Below are 21,922 nucleotides of genomic sequence, written 5' to 3'. Positions count from 1 at the left end.
GGAGACTGGATGGAGGCGGGCAAGGGGGAAAAACTGGGACAACTGTAATAGCATAATCAATAAAATATTTTTTTAAAATGTTATGTCTCTAAGCCAGACAGTGCTATTTCAAACTCTTACTATGGATGAATGTGCAAGTCAGGACATTAGAGTAAAAGAAAATCAATACCCCAAAGCTATGGGAAACAGATAGCCATGAAGTCGACTTCACTATGTCAGAGGCAACTGACCACAGAACTCTCACAACACTTTTTTTAATGTTATTTTAATTTTTTAAAAGATTTTATTTATTTATCTTTAGAGGGGAAGGGAAGGAGAGAAGGAGAGAAATATCAATGTATGGTTGCCTTTTGTGTGTCCCCTGCTGGGAACTGGCCTGCAACCCAGGCATGTGCCCTGACTGGGAATCGAACCATGGTTGTTTGGTTCCCAGGCCCATATTCAATTCACTGAGCTACACCAGCCAGGGCTCACAACACTTTTAATGCGAGAGCAAACCCAAGCTGTAATTTTATTTTATAACCTCATCTGTATAAAAATTAGCCTTTTGTAGCAACTATCTTCATCTTAAAATACTTCTTTAATGCAGTGTAAATTACATGGACAAAATTACAGAAGGTGGGGGGGAGGGAGATTGGATCCTTCATTCCAATCTACCTAAGGATTTAAAGGCCAAACAGCACAGAGGGCAGTCAGCAAACTCCAGAGGAAAGGAGCAGTGACTGTATTATTCACCACTTTAGAAAACTGTTGTCGAAATTTTGTCTACCAAACTTGGCACAGCACCCAGCATGCAGTGGAACTCACATATGTATTAAGTGAAGACCAGCAAATCATTTACCTCAAATTATGAGGTAAATGAGCAAATCAATTCCTATCATGTTTGGCCAAGACCCAAATCCCATGATCACTGGCATGGAAAACATTCTAAGAAGTAATGAGTTGTGCCACTACCTTCCAGTGAAGAGCATGTAGCTGAATCACCTTGGATACGTTTCTTCATCTCCCTAGGGGTGCTTCCTCATCTCTGTGAGAGAGAAACGCTGACCTCCTAGGTAGAGAAGGTCAAATGAGATAGTATCAATGTCTTAGTTCCAGCTACTACAAGAGAACACCACAGACTGGGTGACTTACACAACAGAAATTTATTTCTCAGTTCTGGAGGCCAAAAGTCCAAGACTAAAACATTGGCAAACCCGGTTTGCAGGTGGCCATGTTCTCATATCCTCAGAAGGCAGACAGCAGAGAGCCAGAGCAGCAGGCTCTCTCTGTCTATTCTTATGAGGGCACCAGTCCCGTCCCCAGGGGCTCCAGCTTCATGACCTAATGACCTCCCAAAGGCTTCACCTCGTAACACCATCACAGTGGGTAAGATTAGAATCTCAATATATGAACTTTGGGTGGGAGTACAAACATTTGGCCCACAATAGTAACACTGGACATACAACACAAGCTCCCTAAGGGCATCTTCCTAGGCCTACATGTGGATTAGCACAACAGTTTCTCAATAAACATCTAACTGGATAAATAACAAACATCACTCTCATACTAATGCCAAATAAACTGAACAAAAGGCTACTATAATGAAAAAACTCTACCATTCATCCATCCACCTCATCAACATGTGATGTTAGATATAAAATGAGAATTATAAAGTTACCAAAAGACTACCCAGATGGGCAAGTCAAAAGAAAATTCATCATGGTATTTAGTGGGGAAAAAAATTATCAAAATATACTGCAGCCACTTCTGCTTCTAATGAGATGGAGTACCCCTCCCATAAAGTACAATAAAACCCTGGATATTATGCAAGGGGGGGCCCCCCAAAATGTAATATATTAATAAAAATTGTGTATTTATTCTTACATGTTTAAATTTCAGTCACTTTCAAAGTATTCTCCATTTGATGCAATACACCTATTGAGACATTTTTTTCCACTGGTCAAAATAGTTTTTGAACTCATCAATTTGAATGCTCTTTAATGCTTCTGTCATTTTTTGTTTCACCTCTTCCACATCAGCAAAACATTCCCCTTTGAGAACTTTGTTCATCCAGGGAAGCAAAAGCAGATCACTTGGGGCAAGATCATATAATAGAGAGATGGGGCATGGGGGTCATGCTGTTTTGGTCAAAAATTGCTGAACACTCAGTGTGGTGTCGGGGAGATGCACTCACAAATCACCCATCATGAAATGGGCAAACATATTGAAAGAGTCTTCGGTCTTAAAATAAAAAAAAAAAAATTCACTGAAGCCAAAAGCAGCCTCTCACGATAATGCCAGCTGCTACACTGATACAGATGGGTTCCTAAAACACTCACCTAGTGGAGGAAGCCTGTATTACAAGGGGCCCACCCTCCAGAATATAATTTGGTTTGGGGGGAGTCCTCATATATGAAACACAGAAGAAAGCACTAATGGTGGAGAAGAGAAAGCAGACTGGCTAGGGGACCCAGGACTGGAGAAATGACTCAGCGGTGCATCCTCTGGGCTTTCTTTAGGCATTCTCCAGACTTGCACGCTGGAGAAGCAGACAACCCAGACATGCCAGTGGGCAAAGCCCCAAAGAGCCTACTCTCTCTGTCCAAAGGACCAAGAAAGGAACAGCCTTGCATGTGAGAAAATTTGACGATCGTAACAGCCTTGCTCCAGACAAACATCACAGAAAAAACTGTAACTGCATCCCTCCCCTGCATGAGAAAATACCAAGCAGAGGATCTACACTTCCTCCCCTGCCAAGCTCTGATGCACCCCAAAGCCCCCAGTGGGTGATTTAAGAGAAGACCAAGTAGGGAGCTAGGACTTCATCCATACTCAGCAATGATGAGCCCCACCTACCAGGGTCAGTGGAGCGTGAAACCTGGACTTCCACCCCTCAGCAGTGAAGAGGTGCCTTCCCTCCATCCCCACGGGTGGTGTCCAAGGAGGCCTAGTGGAGCCACAGCTTTCACCAACCCTGTGGTAGCAAGGCCACTCCCCTCTTGATGTTCATGGAGGACATGTAAAAAGTCTATACTCCCACTTCCACCCACTTCTGATTGTTTAGATCTAACTGTTACTACCAAGCTACAGTAATGAAAACAAGGTGGTACTGGCATACAGACAATGGAATAGAATCGAGGGTCCAGAAGTAAATGTAAACATCTATGGTCAATCGATTTTTAACATGGTGCCAAAGCCACTCAAAGGGGAAAGAACAGACTTTTCAACAAGTGGTGCTGGACAACTAACCTGAATAATCACATGGAAAAGAAAGAAGCTGAACCCCTGCCTCACTCCATATAAAAAAATTAACTCGAAACAGCTCTACAACCTAAATATAAGAACTAAAACTAAACTATTAAGAGAAAACATAGGGGAAAATCTTAGATATGATGCCGAAGCACAAGCAAGCATCACAACAAGCTACATTGGACTTCATAAAAACTATACACTTTTGTACATCAAAGGACACTATGAAGAAAGGGAAAAGACAGCAGCCTACCAAATGGGGTAAAATATTTGCAAAGCATGTATTTGATAAGGGTCTAGTATCTAGAATGTATAAATAAGTCCTATAACTCAACAACAAAAAGACAAATAACCCAATTAGAAAATGACCGAAGGACTTGAGTAGACATTTCTCCAAAGACATACTAATGGCCACAAGCACATGAAAAAATGCTCAACATCATTAGTCATTAGAGAAATCCAAATCAAAACCACAATGAGATACTACTTCACACCTGTTAGGATGGCTATATTCAAAAATCAGAAAACAATGTTAATAATCACGTGAAAAAATTAGAACCCTTGTACATTGCCAGTGAGAGCAGAAAATAGAAAATAGCAGCTCCAGAAAACAGTTTAGTGGTCCCTCAAAAATGTAAACATAGAATTTTAATCCTAGGTATACATTCACAACAAATAACAGCATTTTGTCAATGTAGAAACTTATAAGCAAATGTTCATAGCAGCATTATTCAAAATAGCCAAAAGGTGGAAACAACCCAAATGTACATCAATGGATGAACAGATAAAGTATAGTATATCCATACACTGTAGTATCATTCAGCTATAAAAAGAAATGGAATGCTAACACAAGCTGTCACATAGATGGCCCCTGAAAACATTATGCTGTGTATGGTATGATTCCATTTATATGAAATATCAGAATAAGCAAATCCAGAGACAGAAAGCAGATTACTGTTTGCCAGGGGCTGAGGGGAGAAGGGAACTGAGAGTGATTACACAATGAGCACGGGTGTGTTCTAGAGTGAAGCAGTGGTTGCACAGCACTGCGAATGCACTAAATACCAGTGAACCGCATACTTGTAAATGGTTAACTGTATGTTGTGATTTTTACCTTAATTTTTTAAAAGCCTGTACATTAGAGAAAAATAAATCACTAAATTAAAATTAATTCAACCTTTTTGTATGAGGAAGTTGTTTGAAATGTTTATCTTCCAAAATGAGTCACAGTTTACTGTGACTTAATCAAATGGGCAGCGGGAGACTGATGCAGCTTCTCCAAGGAGGCACGTGTGGGCGCAGCCCTGGCTGCACTCGAAGGACAGCTCTGAGAACAGGGCACCTTCATGGCTATCATAAAGGACAACCTAATTAATGTACCAAATGCCATTCTTAAGTTATCAGGGAGAACTGCTTGCCGTCCCCCTTCCACACCACACTTGCTGTGTGAAGCTCCCCTGCCGCTCGTGTCAACACCACCAGGCCACGGCGCTGGGCGAGAGGTGCCCGTTCTTCCACTGCACACGACTCAGCAATGACCCAGAGAGCACAGGTATCCAATTGTGGGAAATAATTTTACAGCCTTTTTAGGAAAAAGACTTCATTTCTTCCTACATTTGATTTTGTTCTCTCTCTCTGCACTGGAGTGGCTTCTCTGGAAACACTGGTATATGAAACCCTCTCAGCCCAAACGCAGCAAGCACTACAGTGACAAGTCAACAGTTACTCCAGGTTACAGGTGACTCTCTCAGCACTACTCCATTTGAAGCCTCAGGGTGCTTTAGTTCTGTAAAATGTCACCTTTTAACACATACCAATATGTGGTCACTGGGCTGAATACAATCCTGTTAGTAAATCACTGAATCCAAGGCAGTACAAAACTACAAAGTGTATTTGCTAGTATTATAAATGCCAGACTTGAAGACTGACAACCAGCAGCAACCAATCTGGGAGTGAGAGAAGCACTAGGTCCTTCTCTCTGCTGACGCCCAGACCTGGATGGCTTTAGTCAAGATACATGACTGGTGGTTACAGATTGAAGTTATAACAAAAGAAGAAAATTAATCATCGCTTAACAAATGGAGTCAGCGGACAATCTTTTAAACTATCAGTCCACAAAATAAAAATCAGGGACACTGTCGGGAGCCGACCAGCAGCCGTCCCTTGACACAGTCGGGACAGATGAGATGCATCTGCACAGCAGAGGCAATTGTGGCTGGATTTCCTGTCTATCTCTCCTTGCATGTTTGTTTCTGCAATTAGTAGGTGGTGGGATTTTTAGATACCTACATTTCAGGGTCAATGATCCGCGTAATTCCAATAAAGTTGTACAAAATAACTTCTTGGCCAGAGAACAAAGTCCCCCCTTATGAGATAGCCCCTGAATATCTAGAAGTTGTTAGAGTAAAAGCCCCTCCCCTACCTTGGACAGGAATAGAATTAGATAAGAAAAGCAGGACATCAAAAGCTCTATTCATACAGCTGGCTCTACTTGTCTGACTAATGACTCCCCTGGTCAAAATAACCTTTGTTTAACATAACTTCATGCCATGCACCTGCTCCTTTAATGTTATATATCAATCTCTATAAAAATAAAGCTTAAATCAAACTCTGTGAGTTCGGTCAGTCCCGCAGAGGCTGGTTGTTCTCCGGCATCCAACTGGGTGTCTGACTCTTCATTCGTCACCTGCACCATCCGTCCTTCAGGGACTCTGAACCCTGCCAAGGCTGGACACCGACAGGACACCACTGGGCACCACTGAGGTTGAATCTTGGATGTGGACCTGGGAGCACTGTCGTAAGCACACACCTACCTCTTTGCTGAGGCTGGAGACTTGGCTACAATGACTGCATTCCTGTAATCCGGAATCTGTGACAGATGAGATGTCAGGAGTTACTACCACGACTCCACAAGGCCATTCACACAACACCCAAAAATCAATAAACAGAACAGTGCGAATGACTCAAAACCGTTTTGCCTGGTCGTTTGATGAAAGTTTTCCAAAAAGAGAAAAGTTCAAAGTAAATTTCTCCTTTGGAAAATGAAGAAATGCCTACCTAGAAAAAATATTATCAAGGTAGGAGTCTCACGTGCCTCTTTCAGGAAAAAACCCGGGCTAATTGGTGATTAGTTCATTTCTACATGCCAGCAGACATTGGTAAGACGGTATGAGAACATTTTTATATCATCAAGAAGTTGTCATTTCACAGGGTAAGGATAATATCCATGTAATCTGGACCCAAGGTAACTGTCAAATTCCAAATTAGTATGTCCACTATTTACTGTATCTGTCATATAATGAAGAAACCAATTTGTTAAAAGACAATCAGTCCAGTGTTGTTTTATAAGGATATTAAGAGCCCTTAAGAAAGTAACTAAAGTATTGGTCTGCTCTGGAGTCAATGAAGTTGAACTCTTGAAGTGATCTATGCTAGTGATAATTATAACTGAAGTTATATCCATGATCAACTGAGAGTTTGCAAGACAGAATTATTTTTAAGCTGAGTATGTTTCTGACTTCATCTTGGTAATATTTTCAATACTTTATGTTCTTAACATTTAATCACATCATTAAATTGTATCATTTCATTCAAATATATCTCCAACTACTTTTTTCTCACAACTAGAAGCGCTTAAGATAATAGCTAGCACCATGACAATGCTTAGCATATGGGAAGCACTAAACAGTAAATACTTAGTAAACCAACAAAAAACTGATTAACAAAATAGATCAGATGTTCTTATACGAAGGCCTAAGTTATCTGACACTGACAGTGGGTAAGGTAGCAAAAAATATTTACATTTAGACAATTTCCTTATTTTCGCTAGATATCTTTCTAAACTGTTTTTTAATGTACTTTCCTGCCTTATCAAATAGCAACAAACCCAGCCAAGAGAAGAAATAACTGAGGAAACAGTTAAGAAAGGACAAATAAAAACAGGTCTATTTTCTCCTCAGAAGTTAAAGCAGAAGTTCCTTCATTCTTTCTGCTGTGTAGTATCCCATTGTGTAAATGTACCACAGTTTTTTGATCTTCTCATTTACTGATGGGCACTTAGAAACAAACGAATGAGCAAAAAAAAACCAGAGACATAGAAATAAAAACAAACTGACAGGGACCAGAGTCACAGGGGAGGAGGATAATGGGGGACAAAGGGGAATATGCACCAAGGACCCACCAACGAAGACAATAGGGAGGGAGATTGTCTTTGGGAGCAGGGGTTGGATGGGGCAGAGGAAAGCAACAGGGGGGGGAAAATGGGACAACTGTACCTAAACAACAATAAAAAAAGTTAAAGCAGAAAAACGTGTATAAAAAACAAGTTTCTATGAAAAAGAACTAAAAAAGAAAACAAGGAAGTAGAAGTGATTACGGTTCAAGTAAGAAACTCAACAGTTGGCTGGCTACAGACACAGCTGAAGAACCAACCTGGGAGAGCAAGCCAAGGAATTTTCTTACGAGGGATATAAGGACACAAAACTTAAAAAAAAAAAGTTAAATAATATAGACTACATCCCAAATTTTCATATAACAGTTCCCAAAGGGGGAAAAATAGAAGGCTAAAATACCAAATTACAGGGAAAAGAATTCCCTGTAATGAAAGGAACCCACCGAGTATCTAGAGAGATGAATGAAAAAAAGATCCACCCCAGACACATCCCAATGAAATTATAAAACCACAGCAAAAATATAAAACACTATTTTAGATGGGGAAAATTCTGTACCCCCCCAAAAAAAACCCACATGATAATCACACTAGAAATCAGGGGAGTAAAAAAAAAATTCAAATAATGTAGTGTTGTTTTATTTATAAGTTAGCAAAATCAAGGCCTGGGCAACAGGTACTATCATAAGCACTGTTACTAGGAGTATAAATTAATACAGCCCCTTCAGATAACTGCAATTCTTATGGTATCTATTAAATACTAAGTTTTCAGAAAGCTGAAAATTTTGCAGTGTCTATTAAAATTTTTAAAATATATATTTTTTCAATCAAGCAATCAATCCCCTTTCTTAATTATCTCACAAAAACACTCATATAAGAACTCAAAAATGTTAATACCAGAATTTCTAAAGCAGCATGACTTAAAATAAAATTTGAAAATAAAATATTTCAATTTAAAGAGTAAAATATTAAAACAACTTAATCAAGAGGAAAATGGTAGGAAAAAAATGGGTTCATTTAAACTTATGCTTTAAACATCTCAACGTGTAACTATTTAAATTAATTAAGCCTAAAAAAATGAAAGATTCAGTTCTCCACTCACACTAGGCACATTTCAAGGGCTCAACAGTCACTAGCCAGGTGGCTGGTGGCCACCACACTGAACAAGCAGATAATGTATTTCCAATGTCACTGAAGGTTCTACTCAATATCACTGTTCTAAACTAAGGAACATGTAGTATGTAGAAATTATAAAGAAAGAGGTACACCTACACATCTTAGCATGGAAAGGCCTCCAGATGCCAGCCTGGGAAAGAACAACTTGGAGAACAATGCAAACAGTACGTCAATGTTTTTTAAAGGACCCATAAATCAGTATCTACAACTATGTGCATATAGCAGCTATTTCCAACCAGTGTGCCACAAGAATTTGTAAAACATTCAATAACTGACTTTAGTCAGGGGGATGGACCTCTTTTCCCTTAGATCATCAAGTAAGAAAATGACGACAGCCACACGACAGTAGCCATTGTGAATGAATCAAAATTATCCCTATTTTTTTGGTCAGATCACCAAAAAATATAACATATCTTGGTGTGCCACAGAACTTTAGTTACTAGTTTATGTATACCATGAGATGCAAAAGGTTGAAAATCACTGGCATATAGATAAGGAGGGAGATACAAAGAGAAAGCTAAGAGGATACAGAATACACAGCAAACTGGTACCAAGGCCTACCTCTGCAGAGGGGTCCAGGACCAGGGCCGTGGTGCAGGGAATCTAGGCCTTCATCACTACTGTCAGAATTACTACATACAGACATGCATTTCCCTACACTGCCAATGTAAATAGAAATTTTCACTTTAGAAAAAGATTACTCATTATCAAGGAGAGAGGGAAAACCCACCACATGTCAAGGAAGTCTGACTTCCAAACTCCCAACTTCTCTCTGAACCATTAAGGGAAAACATCATCAGGCTAACTGTGGAACCACAAAGAACCCAACTGCCCTACACTCCATACTTGTTGCAAATCCCCTCCCCCGTCCCGCCACATCTCATTTCTGTGATAATGAGAATGGTTTGATATAAAGACAGCAAGAATACTTGGGGGTTGAGGGGTAGAGTGTAATTCAATCAGAAACAGGGTAACTCTAGAAGTTCCTATTTTAAAAGTCGGTAAGATAGGATAGGATTTTCACAGGCACAGTAAAAATATATTGGTAGCCCTCCTCTTCACAATTTCCTTAAAAAGTCCTGGTACACACAGACCAATGAAGTTCTGATACATGCTATAATGTTAGTAAACCTCAAAAGCATTATGTTAAGTAAAAGATGGCAAATGCAAAAGGTCACATACTGTATGATTCCATTTATATGAACTATCCAGAACAGGCAAATCCCCAGAGACAAAAAGCACATTAGTGGTTTCCAGGGGCTGCAGAAAGGGAAAAATAGGGAGTACTTAATGAGTATGGGGTGTTCTAGAGTAATAAGTTTTAAACTACATAGAGGTGGCAGTTGCACAACACTGTGATTGTAGTAAGTGCATAATAATTTGTGTTAAAATGGTGAACTTTATGCCATGTGAATTTCACCTCAATGAAAAAAATTTTAGTATGTCTGCTGACCAAGACTCCCTACAGAAAACTAAAGACAAGATAGAAACAGAGAGATATATGTAAAACAAACTCTTAACACATGTCTAGAACCGAGAGTTAAAAAAGAATGCCTGCAGCTCACAGAAACAAACAAAACCACTGGAGATGAAATCGCTTTTTCAAAGGAAAAAAACAGTTAAGGATGTTCGACTTCTAAAGTCATCAGAAATATACCCAGCAAATTGACAAGATACCATATCATAGACATTCAACTATCAAAAACTTTTAATTCTGATAATACAAGTATTGAAGCAAAAATAGACCCACAGGATATCTAATTCATTGTTGGTGGGAATGTAAGTTGGCATAACTGCTTCAGAAAAATTAACAATCCAAACACCATACAACCTAGCAATTCACCCGTAGGTATATAGCCAACATATACTTTTGCTTAAGTACCACAGGAGAGACATACAGTGCAGCTCACAGGAGCACTCTCATAACAGCACAAACCTTATGAATAAACTGCAGTAACAGCTGCACAGGAAGTGTTTGCCAGTGGTCAAATGGACGAGCTGTGACACACAAAATGTGGATGAATCTCACTAGTGTAACATCAAATGAAAAACCACCCAATGGATTACAATCTGTAATCTGTAATTGTAATGGATTACAATCTTTTTCATAAAGTTTAAAAATATGTATTTTTGTGTTTTTATCTTTCAACAACATATACTGCTCACACACACACATATATTACTGAGATAAAACTACATAAGAAGGAAATTAGGAGAAAGATGAAGATTCAGGACGATGGTTCCCCAGGTAGGAGGAGACAGGGGAGGTAACAGACAAGGATCACACAAGTGACTGTAAGTTATGAGGATGACTCCAATTTACTTGCTGGGTGGTAGGATCATGGATGGATGGACAGGAAATTAGGGTAGAGAGATGGGTATATAAAAGAAGGCTAGGACCACACATGGACCAGAGATGAGAGTGAGTTGTCATGATTACAACAAGTCCACTTCCAGTGCCTGAGGTCCAAAGGAGGGAAAAGCAATCTTAAGAGCTTAACAAGAGAAATTAAAGATTAGAAAATTTAAAATATAGTGAATTATATTTCTGAAGTAAGTAGCACATGAAGCAGAACATATCAAGTTTGAATCTTTTATGGACAGCCCAAGGACATGGAAAGATCTTTCAACCTTAAACCAAATGTTAAGTAAAAAATTCTGAGTAGCTTACCTCTTCTTGAATATATTGTAATAAGAAAGGAGATGCTCTTAAATTATCAACAGGAATATTGAAGAAGCCCTGAATTTCCTTCTGGTGTAAATCCATAGTAATAAGATGAGTTAGACCTTTGAAAATAAAGCAGAGATAAACACATACATAGTTTAATAACCAGCTGCACAGTATAAAATAAGTACTATATAAAATAGGATACTATACATAATAAACTACAATTAAAATAGTTCTCATAAAAATTCAGCATCTGTATATCTCAGATATTTTACTATGAAATTGTGAGATAACAGAAAACTTGTCTACCGGTCTCTGTCCCTGGTGCCTGGTGCAAAGCACCTAAAACCGTTCTGATTTCCAGAGTGACAAGAGCACAAGGAGACCCTGGGTGGCTCCTGGATGGGCTAGTCACCAGAGAGATCAAGTAAGGGAGTTTCAGTTCCTCCTCCTTTCTCCAGAGAGGCGAGAGGGGTTAGAAATAGTTGATTATGTCTATGAGGAAGCCTCCATAGAATCCCAATGGCAACGGTTTGAAAAGGTGGAGGCATCGGCAGGAGAGGCACGGCAGAGAGGAAGTGGGAGCTCCATGCACTTTAATCCCACATAGCTGGTCCTACCCATCTCTTCCAACTGGATGTTCATTTGTATCATGTATTATATCTTTTCATGATAAACTGGTTTCCTCAAGTTCTATGAGCTACTCTAGCAAACTGATCAAACTTGAGAAGGGGATGGTGGGACCTTCAGATTTATTGCTGATTGGTCAGAAGCACAGGTGACAACCTAAACTTGCAATTGGCACCTTGGGGGGGGGGGGGGGCGGTGCAGATCTGTGGGACTGAGCCCTGAATCTGGGGAATCTGACTCTATCTCTAGATAGACAGTGTCAGAATTAGTTAAATTATAGGCCAGCCAGCTAATGTCATGGAGAATTGCTAGGTTTAGGGAAAAGTTACACATTTGGTGACCAAAAGTATAAGAAGTGAAGTGCTCTGTGTGAGTAGTCAAGGAGACATACAGGAGGTTGAGAACTAGAGAACTGGGTTTTTCCTGACTCAAGAGGAAAAAAAGACTGAGTCATTTTTCTTACACAGAGGTGCATGATTTTCACATCAATTTAAAGTCTTAAAATAGCAAAGATAGTAACAACAAGAAATGTCTCTAATAATTGTATTATAGTAAATTATATCTCCTTGAAGTTTCCTTAATAGGTATGGCAAAGCCATATTAAGACAAATAGGTATTAAGGTATTAAGGTATCTTAAGGTATTAAGGCAAACTGTACAGGCCTGTAATTAGAAAAAATGAAGAACCTTCACCCATTGGCTCAGTAAAGGATATTTGAAACAATTACTACAAAAGCATAAAAAATTTCAACTGGACAAATTATAAAAAGCAAAACTTTCCCAAAAGAACAGGAAAGTAAGCCTAATGTCATTGCCCAGGAGCAAGGCTAGAAGAGAAGGGCAGGAACTCTGAAAGTTTCAGTGAGCCAGCCTGCTCCCGGCAGCTTGCTACCTATCACCGTTTTCAACGGGGTATACTCATGAGGTTGCAGGGGTTTGGGTTTTGTCAAACTTTGTTTTATTTTTGCCTTCACTGAAATGCTGCAGTAGGAAATTTATTCTATAGTAAATGTCTATTGAAATATAGTGATAATGAGGACTTTTCATTCACTTTGTGCAGATGCTGTGATATGTGTCTTCTATAATCATATACACACATGTACACACACAGCAGCAACTCTGGAGGTGATTTAGAAACAAGAGAGAGACACGATGTTACCTGAAAATACACAACACAAAGTATATTTACAAAATACACCAACCTGTCCTGGGAATGGAAAGAGACTAAAATAAAAGTAGCTGCTGGGTTAAAACAGTCAATTCCAAATGACTTTTCTCCCTTTAAAAATGACTTAATATAATTATAACTTGTAATTTCAATATAATTTTTGAAATTATTTTATTTATTTTTAGAGAGAGGGGGAGGGAGACAGAAAGAGAAGGAGCGAAACGTCCATCAGCTGCCTCTCACATGCCCCCATGCAGGTACCTGGCCTGCAACCCAGGCAAGTGCCCTGACCAGAATCGAACCCGGACCTTGTGGTTTGCAGGACAATAGTCCAACCCACTGAGGCACACCAGTCAGGGCTTCAGCATAACTTTTAAACAAAGAATATAAGAATAATAAACAAGTCACTCTCCTTATCTTTGTGTTTTGGGGAGTTGGGAACAGGAGAGAATTCTTTACATTCTTTTCTCATAAATTAGTTAACTTTAAACGCTGTATCACTATTTTTACTCTATTCGGCATTCTAATTTTTTAAATGCTTTACAATTTCTAAGATAAAAATAAAACTTCCGGGTTCCCAATTATCAAATCTGCCATTCTTACCAGCTTTGCACATCATTGAAGCCAGCAACTTAGAAACGATGGAGCCTCTTTTTCTCATCTTGCACTGTTTGCTGTAAGGGAAGTAGGGAATCACACCAATAATGCTTTTGGCACAAGAGGTCTTACAGGCATACACCATAATCAGGAGCTCCATGATGGTGGTGTTCACGTCCCTGCAGCCCAAGAGACAGAAACCCCAGCGAGGACAGTAAGACACTTGATAGTATCTCTCTGTTCCAACAAAGGTGTCAGCAATGTGCTATCCATGCGTCTACCAAGACTTAAGGCTCAAGGTATAAACAAAAAAGCAACAAATTCCTCTCTCTTCCATTGGCTCCCCCCACATTCCCTCTCAGCCAACGATCCTTCCTCCTTTTTCACTGAGAGAAGAGCCGCCACAGACTCCCACCGTCATGTGAATTTGCATCTGAGAAGACCACCTGCCTTCAGCCATCAGTGAAAGACCAACTTTCCACACCAAAGTTACTCTAAAATTAGCCCCCTATTGTACACTAATCCCTCTCCCCTCTTGCCACCTAAAGATGTTACTCCAGCAATTCTCGCTCTGTTGCCTCCATCATCAGTGTGTTACTACATTCCCCAGGTTCATACCCCTCAGCCTTTACTGCATATACTGTTATTTTGCCCATTAAAAGTAAAGACCATGACCACTTTCCCCACTGCCCCATTTCTTCCACGTGCTTAAATCGCCAGGTCAGTTCTCGGTCCTTCTCTCCCGGGACCCATCAGTGGCATCACACACAGCCACTTAGACTGCTCCCTGCTGTACTGGACTCATTTGGCATCTAGGACACCCATGTTCTCCTCCTGCACTACCTGGTTTGTTTTACTCATTTTTCTTCTCTCCAACTTCAGTCCTAATACTTGTTAATTTGTCCTCTTCTACTATCTCCCTTCGTCTGTTGGGCCTCTCATCCTATTTCACAGCTTTATTAATACTGGAGACCCTCAAATTTATAGCTCCAGTTCCAGCTTCTCAACTCCAGTCTAACAAATTCAACTGTTACTTGATGATTCCACTTGAATGTCTGTTAAAACATCTTGAACCTCAACATACTCCAAACTAAACTGCTCTTTGCCCCCAAAGCCTGCTTCATCATAAAAACCTTTGCTATCTCAGTTGATGGCAACACTCTTCCTCCAGTTTCCTCAAGATAAAAACCTCAGGGGCACCCTTAACTGCTTTCCTATCCAAAAAGCTACAGTACCTCGTTACTCCACTACTGCACTGGGGCTTTGCCACTCTGCCCCTCAAGCAGGTGACTGTGACAGCCTGCCACCACATGTCTCCCTGTCCCCCACCCTGAGTCACTCTGTAGTCCCCTCTGCACACAGTATCTGTCTAGATATTAAAATGAAAGTTAGATCATGCACCACTCTGCTCGAGGTCCAGAAATAGGTCCCCATCTTGTCTCTGGCCCTGTAACAGCTCCCCAGGCCCCTTCGTGATCACCCCCACATCTCTGCCATCCACACCTACTCCATGCTCCCCCCTCTCTATGGACATACTCAGTGACCTGTCCGTGCTCACTCCCACCCAAGGGTCTTCCCTCCATGAGCTCCTGACTCTCCTTTCCCAGCTGGCCTCCTGGTTTACTCCCCTACCTTCTCCCAGGTTTTGTCAAATTTCAACTTTGAATAAGGCCTACGCTGTCCACTATTTCTCCCCTCTTTCACCACCATCACTCCCAATTTCTTGCTGTGCTGTTTGGTTCTGTTTCCTCCATAGTGCTCATTACCTTCTGACAAACTAAGTAATCTACTTATTCATTATGTAATTTGCAAGTCTTAGATATACAGGGTGGGGCAAAAGTGGGTTTATTGTTCTAAGTACACAAAGCACAGAACTTATTCTTGTATTATTACCTGTTGATGACTGTATTATCTTCCTTACAAACGGTAAACCTACTTTTGCCCGCCCTATATACTCCAGGAGAACAAGGATGTTTATCTGTTTTAATCTTTAACCTATCTCACACACCTGTAACAGTGACTAGCATATTCAATAAATATTTGTTGATCAATGAAGGAGTAGAAACAGAGATCATTTGGGTGAGTAGGTGTTCTATTAATACCCTAATGCCAAGTCTGACATCTGAGGAGTTGAAGGAGGCTTTCAGAAAAGCGTTCTACGTGAAAGGGTAAGAACAGAGTAACTAACTGTTAGTGTAAAGTTACACCCAAGTTCCTAAATTATGCTCTCAGGAGCACCATTTTCCTATGAGGTAGTACAAACCTTTCCAACACCAAACTCAAATAATGAACTTGTTTGAATTATAGGAAAAGTTAACAGAGTTTTATTAATTTAAAAATGTTCTTATACTTGTAATGCATACCACTGGTCTGTACTAAAATAAAGTACAAGATGTATCTGATAATACCAAATCTCAATATTAACTATCTCACAGTATTTTATTTTTTTTAAAGATTGTCCTTATATTTAGAAAGAGGAGAAGGAAGAGAGAAACAGAGGGAGAGAAACACCCATCAGCTGCTTCTCATGTGCACCCCAACCGAGGAATGAACCAGCAACCCGGGCATGTGCCCTGACCAGGAACTGAAATGGCAAACTTTTGCTTTGAGGGAAAACGCTCAATCCACTGAGCCACACCAGTCAGAGCTCTCATAGTATTTTATGAAAAGACCATGGATGCCGAGGCTTTCTGCAACCTGGACAAGAGTAAAAACGGCTGAATTAACACAAGCCTACTCACAGTTCAGAACAATGCAAACTGAGACATGTAGAGAAAATTAAAGAGATGATTTTGGTTAATGGAATAAAAAACAGACAAAAAGCAGGAACAGAAAGATAAGTATTAAAATGAACAAAAATAAATAAAAGGAAATAAATAGGAGAACTTGAAAATGGGAAGGATTACAAGAGACACCCTTCTGAAGTCCTAAATGCTAAATCCAATTTGGCCTTCGGTGCCTCCTTATCCCCTTAGGTATCATAAACCACTTCTATGCATCTATCCAAATGGACTCACACTTGTCTCTAAGGAGGTAAAAGTAGTGCAAACACCCAGGAGCCAGAAGCGACGCAAGTTGTTCTGTGCTCTGCAGTTTCCCCACTGTGATCCTGAGGGGTGAGTGGGTTCTATTGTCATTAAGAGCCTCTACTCCAGTACAGTAGCCCCATGTCCCCATCCTCAGTTTCTCTGTGGTTAGATGTCTGTGATCAACCATGATTGGAAACTATTAAATGAAAAGTTCCAGAAACAGAAAATTCCTAAGTTTTAAATTGTGCACTGTTCTGTGTAGCATGATGAAATCGCTCCCTGTCCTGCTCCATCCCACCTGCTATGTTAATCATCTCTTGTCTAGCATATCCATGCTGTGTATGACATCTGCCCATTAGTCACTCAGTAAGCCATCTTGGTTATCAGATCAGTTATGAGAGAAAGAGAGATACCACGTTGCCTTTTATTTCAGTGTACCATTATAATTATTCTATTTTATTAGTAGTATTTATTGTTAATCTCTTGCTATGCCTACTTTATAAATTAAACTTAGCATAGATATGTATGTATGCATAGGAAAGACAGAGTGTACACAGGATTTAATACTACCCACAGTTCTGGGCACCCCTGGGAACCCTGGACTGCATCCCCATGGATAACTGGGGGATCCTGCACCTGGTTATTGCCACCCTTCAAGAACACTAACACACAGGACTTCCGGCCAAGATGGAGGCGTGGGTAGACACACTGTGCCTCCGCGAACAACCAAAATAAGGACAACAATAATTCAGAAACAAAGTAACAACCAAAACTGAAAGAAAACTGAACTGTATGGAGGTCCAACAACCAAGGAGTTAAAATAGACACATTCATCCAGACCGGTAGGTAGGGCAGAGTCAGGCAGCCAAGTGGAGAGGGGTTGCAGCACATTAAGTGGTGACACCAGGCGCACAAGGAACCCCTCGCGTGCAAGGTGGCAACGGGCAGACCCTGGGAACCCAGGCAGCGGCTGGCAGGCCCCGGGCATGGGGTGGCAACAGGAAGACCCAATGAGGCGGCGACTGAGAAGCAGGGCACCATTTGCAAGGTGGCTGGCTGACTGGGCAGCAGTCCCACATTCACATGCAGACAACTGGGGAGCGAGACAGATCGTACAACCCAGGGTCCTAGTGCCAAGAAATAAAGCCTCAAACCACTGATTGAAAACACTTGTGGGGGTTGAGGCGCAGGGAGAGACTCCCACCATCACAGAAAAGTTCACTGGAAAAACCCACAGGGTCCTAGAATGCACACAAGCCCACCCACACGGGAATCAGCACCAGAAAGGCCCAGTTTACTTGGGGGAAGCGGCGGAAAAGACTGAGGTACAACAGAGAGCAGAGCAAGCACCACTGATCCCTCTCAGACCCTCTCAGACCCCCACATACAGCATCACAACCCAGAAACTTGGGTTGCCCTGCCCTGGTGAACACCTAAGGCTCTGCCCCTCTTATGCAACAGGTGCGAACAGACCAAAACATAACGGCTCAATCAGAAAAACAGCTCAAAGCCCCAGAGCCAATACTTCTAAGCGACCAAGAGATAACCAACCTATCAGATGCACAGTTCAAAACACTGGTTATCAGGATGCTCATAGAACTGGCTGATTTTAGTCACAAATTAGATGAACAAATGAAGGCTTCACTAAGTGAAATGAATGGAAATGCACAGGGAACCAATACTGATGGGAAGGAAACTGGGACTCAAATCAATGGAATGGACCAGAAGGAAGAAAGAAACAATCAAACAGAACAGAATGAAGAAACAAGAATTTAAAAAAAAAAATGAAGAGAGGCTTAGGAACCTCCAACCTCTGTTGGAATCTTTATAGGTTCCAACATCCAAATTATAGGGGTCCCAGAAGGGGAACAGGAAGAGCAACAAGCGGAAAACTTATTTGAACAAATAATAGAGGAGAATTTCCCCAATCTGGCAAAGGAAATAGACTTCCAGAAGTCCAGGAAGCTCAGAGAGTCCAAAAGAAGTTGGACCCAAGGAGGAACACACCAAGGCACATCATCATTACATTAGCCAAGATGAAAATGAAGGAGAGAATCCTAGAAGCAGCAAGAGAGAAGGGGAGAGTCACCTACAAAGGAGTTCCCATCAGACTGTCAGCGGATTTCTCAAAAGAGACCTTACAGGTAAGAAGGAGCTGGAAAGAAGTATTCCAAGTCATGAAAGACAAGAACCTACATCCAAGATTAATCTATCCAGCAAAGCTTTCGTTTAGAGTGGAAGGACAGATAAAGTGCTTCTCAGATAAGGTCAAGCCCTTATCATCATCACCAAGCCCTTATTTATGACATATTAAAGAGACTTATCTAAGAAAAAGAAGATAAAACACACGTACACTAAAATGACAGCAAACTCAAAATTACTAACAACCACACCTAAAATAAAAACTAAGGAAACAACTAGAACAGGAACAGAACCACAGAAATGGAGACCACATAGAGGGTTAGCAACAGGGGAGTGGTGGGGGATGGTACAGAGAACAAGTAGCATAGATGGCAGGCAGAAAATAGGGGGAGGGCAAGAACAGTATGGGAAATGTAAAAGCTAAAGAACTTAAGACAAATGGACATGAACTAAAGGGGGGGAATGTGGGAGGGAGAGGGTGGGCAGCGTGGAGGGGAATGAAGGGGGAAAATAGGACAACTGTAATGACATCATCAATAAAGTATATTTTTAAAAAAAGAACACTAACACACAAAAGTCAGCATTCAAGTCAGAAAAATTAGCAAAGATACCAATTTTACACTATCTTAATTCTTCCTGTCTAGCCAATTCTGACTCTGAACACTCATGCCTAAATAGAAACAAAAAAAGCAACACACTTCTGTTACTCTTACTTACTTTGAAACAGTTTGAATGATGAAAACATCTTTTCCCCTCACTGACTCTTGAATTTGTACTCTTGTTTCTGGAAAGAAAAGGAGAAAGAGGTGAGGTATGAAGTAGGTACATAATTTATGTTTTTAAAAATACACAAAAATTTGCAACATTCTCCAATGTTACAAAATATGGAATCAGGAACTACTACAAAACCGATTACTTTCAGATGCTACAAAAGGATAGATAATAAACATATTGCTATTAATCACCCCTTTTAAACATGGTTACATGATATCTTTAAGACAGAACTACACTTCTGATTTGAAACCAGTAAAGCTACCCTTCTCACCTCTTGTATATAAAAGCAGTAAGTGCTGTACACCACTCTGAACATGGTATCTTTATAGAAACTTATATACTCAGTCACTCAACTAGCAACTATTAAGAACTTACTACGCACAAAATGTTATAATAATGTAAGAATAATTATAAAGAAGGTACAATATCCCTACTCTCAAAAAACTTGTGATCAGCCACAAGGAAACAATTAGACAAACCCAGAACAGAACAAGACGGTGTCTTCAGAAAGTCAGTGTCATGGGAACAAAAAAGGCGGGGGCAGCAGGAATGTTGTAAGTTAGAAGTAACTACAGAGACACAGAAACATAGTGCTTGAACCATGAATTATTTTTTAAAAAGCTATGAGGCTAATCAGGGAATTTTAAATACAGACTAGACATTAAATGACTGCAGAATTATCAAGTATCTTTAAATGTGACATTGGCAGTGTATTTACATAGGATGAAGTCTTTTCTCTTTGGAAATGCATGATCAAGTATTCAGGGGTCAAATGTCTTGATGTGTGCAACTGACTTCTACATATACATATTCATATGGCAAATGTTAACTGTTGAATATAGGTGGTAGATATATACCTTGGTCTTCACTGTACTCTTCTTTCAATGTTTTTTATATATTTGAACATTTTCTTTTAAAATGTTGGAAAAAATAAAACAGATGTTTATAAAGGAGTGTGGTACCATGGAAAGAAAATGAGCTTTAGAGTTAGAGATTAGAGAGATCTGGAATAAAATCTTGCCCCTGCTTCTTCTGAGATCTTTTACCCTAACATCATCCCTGAACTCAGTTCTTCACAATCTGGTAACAGGAAGAAATCCCAAAGTGCTAGTTCCCTCCTTTGTTCACAACAAACACCAAGTATTTTTCCCTCCCATCAGTCATGAACCTGGAGTGTGGACCAACCTCTTCCTGAATCTTCCACCACTAGCTCTCCCCTTAACCCTCCTTTCCAGGCTAAACAAAGGGCATTATCCAATTCCCTTTAGCAGCAGAATTATCTCCAAACTCTCTCTGCATATTTTCTTCAATTACACTTTTTTCATACTGAAGCCACACGAAGGCAAATTGGAAGACAGAAAAGAGGAGACAGTAATGGAGAAATAAATAGGAAAAGAGCAAATTTGTGCCTAGTCATCAGTCTATTTTAAGTTCCATAATATTTAAGTACTTGAAAAAATCTTATGGTACAAAAGGAGAGGGAACTAATATTCACAGAGGACCTATATGTACCAAGAATTGTGTTAAGCACACAAATTATCCCACATAATCTTCAAACAGCCCTAATTATTTACAGTATAGAAAGATTATATAACTTGCTGAGGATAAGGTGTCTAACTCTCAAGCCCATGCAAGCTGCCCATCGCCCCTGCTAGAGCACTGAAATTACAAAGGTTAAAGAATACATGCTTTTTTACAACCTGAGATGGTTATAAAATGGCATAAATCAATTAGCAAGAAGCATTTCTTAACAAGATTTCATGAAGTCTACCTAACCCATGGCAGCTTACTCAGAGGTAAAGAATAACCACAAATGGTAGTACTGTGGCCACACAAGATCTACTCATCCTGTCTAAGGTGACATGAATTCAATGGACTGAGATAATGTTTCCATTCAGTTGACCAGATGATTTATGTATCTCTACACTTTTTAGTAAATGAGGTCTGAGAAATGGCATCCAAGCTCCCAGATGTGACTGGTCCCAGGGCTCTGTACCTAGTTGATATTAGTGGGACCTAAACACCACTAACCACCCACCTTCCTTTCTTGACTTCATGCTAATGTAACCAACTGGATACTGAGTCTAACCATTTCAATAAGGAGGATGAAGGACTGAGCCAGTATGTTATGTTCCGCACAAAGATCATTTTATGTGTCAAAGATAGCTCACCTCGGTTAGGTTCCTGGTAAACCTGCACTTTGCCCATTTCCACCCCCAGCCGCCTAGAGAAGAGAAAGGGGGGAAAAGCTGAAAAGGTAATAGAATAGACTCAACATCTTTACTATTTAAGGATGATTCATAAATAAAAATAAAATAGAGGTATTCTTATTATAAAATT

The 21,922-nt window shown here is 40.1% G+C and overlaps 1 protein-coding gene across 5 annotated transcripts in view; it reads right to left on the bottom strand.

The window, feature by feature from the left end:
* The window catches only part of PRPSAP2 (phosphoribosyl pyrophosphate synthetase associated protein 2), a 68,521-nt gene that overhangs the window by 26,647 nt on the left and 19,952 nt on the right, over positions 1-21,922 (bottom strand). For 2 of the 5 annotated variants that reach the window (XM_053665680.1, XM_053665676.1), the window contains 5 exons: positions 21,754-21,806; positions 19,526-19,592; positions 13,644-13,816; positions 11,247-11,362; positions 6,045-6,100 (listed from right to left, as the gene is read on the bottom strand). In XM_053665680.1, the coding sequence (XP_053521655.1) occupies positions 6,045-6,100; positions 11,247-11,362; positions 13,644-13,816; positions 19,526-19,592; positions 21,754-21,806 (465 nt within the window). Of the gene's footprint in view, positions 1-6,044; positions 6,101-11,246; positions 11,363-13,643; positions 13,817-19,525; positions 19,593-21,753; positions 21,832-21,922 lie in introns of all 5 variants that reach the window. The other 3 variants (XM_053665677.1, XM_053665678.1, XM_053665679.1) reach the window with 3 other exon arrangements.

This window comes from Artibeus jamaicensis, unplaced genomic scaffold (assembly GCF_021234435.1).
Source record: "Artibeus jamaicensis isolate MK-2021 breed Jamaican fruit bat unplaced genomic scaffold, CSHL_Jam_final contig_419, whole genome shotgun sequence".
In the NCBI taxonomy this organism is placed as follows: Eukaryota; Metazoa; Chordata; class Mammalia; order Chiroptera; family Phyllostomidae; genus Artibeus; species Artibeus jamaicensis.
Note: the sequence above shows the minus strand (reverse complement) of the source record. Positions and strands in the feature narration are given on the sequence as shown.